The 9,635-nt window shown below is 56.4% G+C and overlaps 1 protein-coding gene across 1 annotated transcript in view; it reads right to left on the reverse strand.

Moving 5' to 3' along the window:
• Positions 1-1,455: 1,455 nt before the first annotated feature.
• LHX6 (LIM homeobox 6) overlaps positions 1,456-9,635 on the reverse strand; it is a 16,629-nt gene continuing 8,449 nt past the window's right edge. Inside the window, exons 4-9 of the mRNA XM_026062082.1 lie at positions 8,320-8,540; positions 6,127-6,227; positions 5,941-6,036; positions 4,242-4,416; positions 3,405-3,508; positions 1,456-1,540 (exon numbers count right to left, since the gene is read on the reverse strand). Of these exons, the coding sequence (XP_025917867.1) occupies positions 1,520-1,540; positions 3,405-3,508; positions 4,242-4,416; positions 5,941-6,036; positions 6,127-6,227; positions 8,320-8,540 (718 nt within the window). The 3' untranslated portion in view covers positions 1,456-1,519. The remainder of the gene's footprint in view (positions 1,541-3,404; positions 3,509-4,241; positions 4,417-5,940; positions 6,037-6,126; positions 6,228-8,319; positions 8,541-9,635) is intronic.

Below are 9,635 nucleotides of genomic sequence, written 5' to 3' on the forward strand. Positions count from 1 at the left end.
TGTGCTTACATGGAGAGAGGTTTTGTTATAGACCTAATCTTGGCTTGGTGCAAACTGAGAAGGGCTGGCAAATGTTAGTTGTTTACTTTTTGTTATTACCATCAATGAAGTATCGTTTCAGAGCTTTTTTCCTGATCTGGGGCCAGAGTGCTGAGTACTTCCTTTGTTGTTGCAATGAGGCTGCCTCCGAGGGTGAGCCCTGCATTGCCTGCTCCTCTGAGRGCAGTCGTCCTGGACTGCGCCTTCAGCCGAGGACTTGGCAGAAGTAGCAGCGATACGCCAGTAACGGAGAACAACGCAAGGGCAGAGGTAAGCAGACAGCGCTGCCAGATGAAAGGATATGCCATCGCATTGCTGTACACTTGGCTAGTGACTGGTCCTGCTGGCCTTACAGGCACTGTTGTTTCCGCTTTCTTAACTGGTCTCTGATTTCTACCCGACTGTTTTCACTGACTGAACTTGTTGCTGGAGTCCCCCTTGTAGGGTCCATACCAGAGCAAAACATTTCTACGCGCTTATGGGCCAGCCTCCGCTCAGGATGTCCCAGTCCCAGTGTACTGTGTGGCTAAGAGGTTTGTGTAGGTGCATTCTGCAATCACCCATTCATGATCCAATACGAATCCAAAGAAATAAAGTAGTTTGTTAATAAGATATAAGAATAAAAAATGAGGATTTGGCAGATGGCTATGAGACAAGAGATATAATCAGTGCTCTGAGAACGAGTTGGCAATCAAAACCGTCAGAGTGCTAAACCTGACTCTGCCACCAACCCCCACTGCCCCCTTCAGTTTAGGGCATCTCAGTTTCCCCTCCTATAAAATGGGGGGGAAAACCCTAAGATTTACTTACCTTACAGAGTGAGCAAAGGACATGTGGTTCTAAAGCACTTTGAGGAGGAAGAGAAACTGCCTATTTCCAGTGGGCTTCGTGGTTTCCACTTAGTGGAGTCACAGCTACCAATGCATTTGGCTCAGGAAGTTCTGTACATGTATTAAGCTGCTGAGCCAAAGAGCCCATTTCAGATTTCACCCATGCGAGTGTAAATAAGGAGGGATGTCCTGGAACCAGCAGTGCTTCACTGGTGCAAAAGAGAATCAGGCCAAACCACGTGAATTCCTCCTCTCTTTGTATTGATAGGTGGTCATCGAACCCCCCTGTGACTCAGCATTTACTGTTTTGTTCATATTCCCATGATTTCGGAAGCAAGATTGTAAGCACAGTAGAGTCACTAATTTTGACTGCGTCTGGCATTGCCTTGGAGAGACTCACTGTCATTCTACAAGTCCACAAGAAACAAGTGAAAAATGTAACTGTGCACTCAACACACACATACACAGAGTGTTGCTGGAGAAATAATAGTGGATGTTAGATGCTGGTCAATGGAAACAACTGAGAATGCTGGATTTGAGTTTCTCCTGCATGACTGATTACAGTTGCCTTGGATTGGACACTGTATTTCAACGACTGAGGGGCAGTGGTGCTGGTAGCGCCATGGACAGATGAGGAAGAGTTCGCGCAGTCAGTACTGAAAGAGGATGACCTAGTGGGAAAAATGTGAATTGAGCATTAGCTACTTTAAAAGACAAGCAACCCTCACAGCGGACATGTATTTCTAGGGAACAGCAGGAGAAGCACGCGTGCCCAGCTGCTGTGGCGGGCTCTCAGGCAGCAAGCTGCCCCATGGAGCGCATCCTTCCTGCAACCACTGTTTGCCTTGAGCCTCCTCAGTCCTGCCCACGAAACACAGCAACGCGAGCTCCATAGCTGGGATATCACAAACAGGAGATAATGGAAGTATGATAATACACGTCTTAATTTAAGTGAGAGATGCACCAACAGGCAGATATTTGGCTGTAAAATTGCATTATACTATACAACAAATTGCAACCAGCAGTTATTTTATTTGCTCTGTGATATCCTCTACAACAGCTACCAAGAAAAATTAAGACCATTATCAAGTGTCCTTAACCTATCCACTTCTTTGGTAATCATCACAGGTTTCCCTCAAACTGTGGGTTAGGCATTCAACCTGGCTGCTCCGCAGGTGCGTTACCTGCCCTCGCCTGCAGTCGGGAAGGGATCACTAATACCCTCCGTATGCTACTGGGCAAACACTCACGGTACTCACACACTGGGCGCACGGAGAGGAGCGGAGACGCGTGTGCTCCTCTCCGTGCAGAGGGAGACAGAGACTCATCATTTACATATGTTTTTCCAGGATTTTAACTATCATTGTTTGAAACAAATTTTGGATGCGGAAAAAGATACTGCTTCAGGAATTCAACATGAAAGTGATCCCTTGAAAAAGTAATTTGTTTCAGGGGCAGCTCCATGTCCTGAGAACCCAGTCCTGCAACGTTTGCAAGAAAGCAGTTGTGTTTCAATCACAGAAACTAATTGCTGCAATAAGTTTCTTTGAATTACTGAATCAGGACTAAGGCCACAGTATAATTTTTTGAAAAATCTCAAGTTTTTGTTGTGTAGATATCATGATAAAATGGTAGCCTTTAAACTGAGAAAGTAACTTTGCTGTGCCCCTGCTTGTGCTTATCAAAACAGAGCTCAATAATCTAGGGTTGCTGCACTGAATAAAGAGAGATCTGAAAAGAAGGAAGCTGATAACTTCTAAGAGTAAAGTCGAAAGCTAAAACCAAAAAGAGTTGCCAAATGCTCGGTGTTTTTCAAAATGAAGCCACTTAAACTGGATTGCTAAATAATGTCTTATCAGCCTAAGCATGTATATGCAGTTTCAGAAGTCTTTCCCAGAAATGAACTGTATGTTAGAATGGACAAATACTGAGTGTTCAACAGAAAAATATTGATATGCAATATTGTTTCCTAGCCAGACATTGTGAAATAACGTTTCTACTTAAGATCTTGTAACAGGCAGTTGTTATTTTTTAAGCAATACTAGAATCCCCAAGAAATGTATCTTTTGTGTTAACTCATGGAAAACTGGAAAGTCAGCACATGGCAAAGGTCCTCCCTGCTCAGTTATTAACAGCCGTTCAGTGTTAGCATTGACAGAGGGTGCAGAGAGCTGAGTAACCGAGCAGGAGAAGGAAGCTCATTGCCACATGGAAAGGGAAGATAAAGAGGATAAAAAGGAGTTCAGGCAGGAGGATATCAAAACACTTCAAGGAATCCAAGCAGAGCATCTCAGCACATCACACCAACGAGGAGTATTTAGTGAAGAACAGATTGACGACATTTTTATCAGCAGTTGGTACATCAGTCTAGGGCCACCAAAATAAAGAAAACACAGACAAACTGCTGAAAGCTGCCCGAGATTACGGAGAAGCAGTGATGTGGCCAAAAGGAGGCAGCGGCAATCACATGATACAAGAAAATCTTTGCTACAGCTGAGGTTTGAGCCCAAAGCCTGAAACGGGGACTGCAATTACCTTCTCACCCCTGTTAGATAGTGGTCCTTCCATGTCCGCTTTGAGGTGCACCGGCGGCGCGGTGTAGGGGAGCCTGCAGTGCACTTGTCCACACTGTACCTGACCTGCGGATGAGAAGAGGCTTCAGCCTCTACTGCTGCAGACAGCACAAGCCCTCCCACCTCCACGGCCAGGATCCCAGGCCAGGAACAGCTCGGGGCACATGCGAGAGGCAGCTGGTAGAGCAGGCAGAGGCTTAACAGGAGCAGCGTTTCCCCAAGACCCGTGTGGGTGAGGGGGAAGCCTCCAAGTCCCACAGAGTCGAAATGCTCCAGCCTGGCAAGCCAGCGGGGACCAAAGCCACCCCCCACTTCGGCAGCGACTCCCTGACACTGGGAATTATTAGAAAAAGCAACTTTGGTCTCGTGAACAGGAAGGAGAGCACCTGACCACCAAGCTAAACAAGGCAGTTCATGCCCCTTCTCCATGACAAAAGAGAACGTAAGGAGGGATAACGACCAATAAAGTAAAACCAATGCGGTGGCTTCCCTGGGGATGAGGTATCCTAAGGAAAGAGGCTGTGCCACCCCCCTTTCCCCTTCCCCACCCGCTTCTTCTTTTCTTATTTGGGACTTCCCAGTCAAGGGGCCCTTCAGGAATCCCCAAAGGGCGACGTTTTTCATGAAAAGGAAGAATGCAGGCACCATCGGTGCCCCGTGAGCATGGGGAGCTCTCTGCTTGCCCAGCTCCCGACCGAGCATCCCGCTGCTCCCGGCCAGACCCCAGTCCCTCCATCCCCGGAGCCCGTCCCGGCTGCTGGCAGCGCAGTGCAACGACCCACCCTCCAGCCCCGCTTACTTTCTATGTAGCCGTGCAGGGTTACCATCCTGGCCCTCTCCGGGCTGCTGAAGGGGGAGTAGTGAATGTCATCRGGGAGCGAGGAAGGGATGCGGGACGGGGGCGCTCCGGAGGGCGGCACCGTGTGCTGCGGCGTGTGTTTTTTATGGCGCGCTCGGCAGTTTTGAAACCAAACCTGAAACACCRAGAGAAACAACCGCTAGCAGGATGAAGAGATCGTTTGCAAAGACCCTAAGACGACTGACTGTCTTGTTCAAAGCATTTACAAAAGGGAATCAAATGTAGTCAGGAATCTGTACACTGAAATATTTTCTTGCTAGTGCTCTCTTGGCCCCTCCATGGCCAGACGGGGCCTATCCAGGTCCTCCATCGCAGTGTTAATTCGGGCATAAAGGATCTGGGCAGCCTTTACTTGGACTTTAACCTTCAAACCCAGCTAGCCTAGCCTAAGAGCCCTGCTCCGACCAGCTGAGGACTACGTGTGACTAGACAAGGGAAGAGACAAAGGGAGACAAAGCCAAGGAAAAGCTCAGACTAGGAGAAACTATGACTTTAGGGAAGAGAATTCTGATGTCATGTTAAACACTGATGCTTTATCCCATACAAAAACCATGCCGGCACAACATCAAAGCAGAGAAATGAAGGTACCAGGGTTGTAGGATACAGGCCTATTCCAGCTGACTGGCAGGTATGAGCCTTCTTACCAAATCTCACTCCTTTTAATTAAAGAATAATTAGGGGATTCTGTCTTAGAGTTAAAACACGTGTGGAGTTCAGGGTTTTTTTTTTTCTTTTTCTAACGTTAGGTTTGGTATTTTCTTTCTTATGTTTTAAATTCTGAAGATAGCTGGGAGCAAAAGCGTTCTACAGCTCGCAGCGAAGGGAGACTCGGAGGCTGTGCGAACTGGATCGCGGCAAAGGAAACAGCCACAAGCATTTGACAAATTGTTTCCTGTCCAAAGCACCTTTAAAAAATACCCACATAAAAAATAACCTAGCATCTAGACTACTTGGTCTTTAGCTAATTGAAAAATCTCGATAACTGAGGCTCCAGCCAGATTTTCACACTCTAGAAATTTAGATGCATCTTTGGCAAGACAATCCTGGATGAAAGCTCCAAGCTTATTTTAATCATTCGTGTTTCTTATTGTATTCAGAAAGTATGTTAGCAGAACAGTAAAGTGAGGATTATAAATGCAACGGGGGGCCAAAGCTGGGATGTCTACGGGAACTGCAAGCTGGGATTTGCATAGGGGGCATTTTTATCCCAGCCCCTGYGGTTTTGCTTTCCCTTCCCTCGTGTGCAACACGAGCACCGGGACTTGGMYGCGGCCGCTGCTGGGGTCTCYGCGTGCTTYTCCTGGGGCTGCAAAACTTCTTTGTCTTTAAACTTCTCGACCTCGACGTCTCCCAAAGCGGGTTGCTTTGCCCGTTCCCGGCGGCCCCGCGGAGGGCAGGGAGCCAAGCGGCTTCGTGCCCAAGGCTGCTCCCGGGGAAGGCTGGGCAGTGCTCTGGGCTGATTTGCAGTGGCAAAGTAAAGGGGCTCAGAGGCAGTGCACTAAGGGCAGCTTTAACTTCTTTGGATGGGCTGGGGCTATATATATATTTTTTTCATTGCATTGTAAAAGAGCAAAGAATAGAACAGGAAAGCGTGAGCAGCCGCCRCCGCCACCGCTCGGCACCCGCCGCGCTGCCTCACCTGAATGACTCTGCGGCTCAGCCCCGTCATGTCGGCGAGCTTCTGGAGCGTTTGGGCGTCGGGGTTGTTGTCCTGAGCGAACTGTGCCTGCATGACCTGGCGGGCAGAGGGAGCGGGCGGTGAGGCCGCGGGCGGGCGGGCGGACGGGTGGGCGCCGCTGCCCGCCGCCCCGGCCGGCCCCGCTACCTGCAGCTGCTCGGCGGTGAAGGAGGTGCGGGCCCTCTTGGCGGGCTTGGGCTGGCTGTCCTGCTCCGAGGGCACGGCCCCCTCCAGCGTGAGCCCGTTGCCTGCGGGAGAGAAGCCGTGATCGTGGGCGGCTTCGCCCCCCCCCCCGGGTTCGCAAACGTGCAAGACCGAGCCCGGCCCGAGCGGAGCGCTGCCGGCAGCGAGGGGAAACGCGGGGGCAGAGCTTGGCGAAAGCTCGCTTCTGCCCTGCAAGGGCACCCTGCTCTTTGCAGCCGGGTGCCGGCAGCGCGTGCTGCCTGCRGACGAGCAGGGAAGACGCTGTTACGTCCCTTACGCTGCAGGTCGGAAACTGAATTGCTACAAGCCGCCTCCGTACGCAACGGTCGCGTCCCCGGGGAAGCCCTGCTGCGAGCCCAGGGGGCCGAACGGCGACGTGCCCCTCCGCGGCACCGCGCGCCTCCGCGCCTGCGTCCGATCACAGGGGAAAAGGAGCGGAGCCGGCACCAGCCAGGAGCCTCCCTGGGAGCACCAGCGGCGCGGCTGCACCTCCCCAGGCGCTGAGGAAAAGACGGGGTTCGCCCCAAAAACGCTCCAGGGAAACCGAGGAAGCTGTGGCGAGCGGTGGGAAGCGGTGGGGAACGCAGGAGACGGGCAAGGCCCGCGGGGAGGCGGTTGTAGACGTGCTGCGCTCGGAGGCACCGGGGGCTGCCGTGTTCCTCGCGGAAGGCGCGGGAGAGCCGGCTCCCCTCGGTGCCCGCCTCGCGCCCGGCCCGGATGCTGCCGGAGCGAAGCACCGCCGGGCGCTCGAGGAGGGAGGCCGCGGCGCTGGGGACCGGCGCGCGCCCCCTTCCCGGGATGCGCCGGCACGACAGGCTGCTGCGCCGTGAGCTGGACCCGGCGCTGATTGTCTTGGCCGGAGTTGAAGGACTTTCTCCTATAGTTTGACTTGTTCCCTTYGGATGATGAATGGGACTCTGACTCCAGCACCGTCTGTTTATTTTTCTTGTGTGTAAAACCTCATGTGCCGGAGAAATTGCTGGGGAATTACTGGGTGGGGGGAGCGCGTGGCCCCCGGCTCTGCAGCGATCGCTGCCCTGCCCCGGGGCCAGGCTGGGGGCCGCGGCGGTGCGGCACGGGGCTCGGGGCTCGGCCGGGACCGCAGCGACCCTGCCGGAGCCGGAGCCGGAGCCGGGACCGACCGCACCGCACCGCCCCGCTCCGTCCCCTCGCAGCTCCCGCGCTCGCCCCGGGCACCCTCCCGCCCCGCGCGGCCGCCGCGAGCAGGAATGCCGGTTGCTCTCCCGTCGGGTTGCCAACAGCTTCCGCAGGCCGCGGCGCAGCACTTCCTCCCCTCCGTCGCCCGAGCGCGGGGCCGCGCGGCGCCCTCGGGGGGCGAGGACGGCCCGGCTGCCTGGCGCGATTCCCCCTTTCTCCGGCCTCCGGAGACCACCGTCACCATCCGCTTCCCTGCGTCCCCTGCCTGGGCCGAAAGCCTCCACGGCGCCCTGGTTTTGCCGGCGTTCCCACGCAAAGCGGCGCAGCTATCCCGAAGCGCCACGGCCACAGGCGCCCGCCGTTGGCTCCTTTCCTCTCCCGTTCGCCTGTGCTGATTCCCAAACCTGCCTCGGCACGGGAGCTGCGCCGCCYGCCTGAACATCCCTAAGGGAGCCCCGACTCCCTTCTCGGCAGCAACGCGTACTGCCGGGGATTTTAACTCTGAAGCCTAATGACAGTCATTTGAAGTCAATGCTCCAATGACTTGAAGCTGCTGGTGGAAGCTGGGAAGAGGAGGAGCCGCTCAGACAACCCCATGGTCCCATTTTGGATTAGTGGCCCCGCAGCCGCCCCAGGCGCAGCGATCCCACACGGGGCGCAGGGTCCCGCAGCAGCAACGTCGCCGCGGTGCCAGCCGGGCTAACGGGGAGCCCGGGCCACCTCCTGCCACGGCACCCGCAYGGCTGCTGGGAAGCAAAGTCCCGGGGAGCCCCGCTGCACCCTGCACCCCAAATCCCTGGGGAGCCACACTGCACCCTGCACCCCCCGGGCAGGATCAGCCCCTCTGCAGGCCGCAGGGCCGTTCCCCGCACGCCTCCGAGCAGGCTCTGCCCCGGCGCCTGCCGCGCGGGATCCCCGACCAGCGCCCAGCGCGCACGGTGCACGGCGCTGCCTGCCAGCAGCTCTGCAGCCCCGTACCGTTTTCCGCCGCTCGCTTGAGGTTCTCGATCATGGTGTCGTAGTGGATCCGGCACAGCACCTTCTCCTCCACGAGGCCGAACTCCTCGCCGGTGGAGAGCTGCCGCTTGCAGGAGAAGCAGGCGAAGCAGGCGAGGTGGTAGGCGTTGCCGCGGGCCCGCCGCACCCAGTCGCTGGCGTAGATCTGCCGGCCGCAGCGGGCGCACTTGGTACCGAAGCGGCTGCGGGAAGAGAGCAAAGTCGGGCTGAGAGGGGAGGCGGCGCCCGCCGGCGCGGGAACGGGGCCGGAGCCAAGGCCCGCGGGACAGGGATGCACCGTGCAACGGGGTTGTGCACCGCGCGGGACGGGGTCGCACCGCGGGACGGGGTCAGGCACCGCGCGGGACGGGGTCAGGCACCGCGCGGGACGGGGTCGCACCACGGGACGAGGTTGTGCACTGCTCGGAATGGGGTCGCACCGCGGGACGGGGTCGGGCACCACGCGGGACATCAGCCCGGGGCCGAGGCGGGCAGGTGAGCGCCAAGGTCACGCGGCGACGGGAATCACTTTCCAAGTTCATGGGATTTTTATTTTGATAACCGTCAACGTGACACTCGGCTGGAAATTTTGTTAGAGCCGCTTTTTCCCCTATTCCAATAAATCAAAACATCTGTTTTCTTCTCAAGCGCGCGGAGGTACGCAGCTGCTTTCTGCTCCTGCGAGGAGGTCTCCTCGCGCCGGGACCGCGACGCTCTTAGCTGATTTATTTATGCTAGAAAGTTGCTCAGCGCAATGAAAAGGTAACGAAACCGCCAGCCGCCGCCGGGCGCCGGACAGCTGCGCCTTCTCCCGGGCTTCTGAAAACCCTGCTCTTCCAAGCCCGTGGCGGGTCCGAGGTTTGGGGCCTGGCGGGGGAGGCGGCAGCGCCGGCGCGCGCTCCGGCATCGCCACGCTTGGGTGCTGCCTCCCCCGGCGCCCCCGGCTGTGCCTGGGATGTTTTATTTATACCGTTGTTTAAAAAAATAACAACAAATTAAATGAAAAACAAGCTCGGGCGGCAGAGCCRGGGGGCGCGGGAGCATCGCCACCGCCAGGCTGGTGCCCGCGGGCCGGCGGCGCCGCAGACCCGGCTCCCCAGGGCGCCACTGCCGGCGGGATCCAGCGCCAGCGCTGCCCTTCGCCGCCRCGGAAAACCGCAGGGGCAGGGAGAGCCGGCGAGCGGGACGCGGCCCCTCACCCTGCCCGGCCCCGCGCACACGTGCTCGCTCCGGGAATCCGAGCCGCCGCGGCCGCCCCAGAGGCGCCGACAAACAGCCGACCCAGCCCGAGCGGCCTG

Source organism: Apteryx rowi, unplaced genomic scaffold (assembly GCF_003343035.1).
Source record: "Apteryx rowi isolate R43461 unplaced genomic scaffold, aptRow1 scaffold_19, whole genome shotgun sequence".
NCBI lineage: Eukaryota > Metazoa > Chordata > Aves > Apterygiformes > Apterygidae > Apteryx > Apteryx rowi.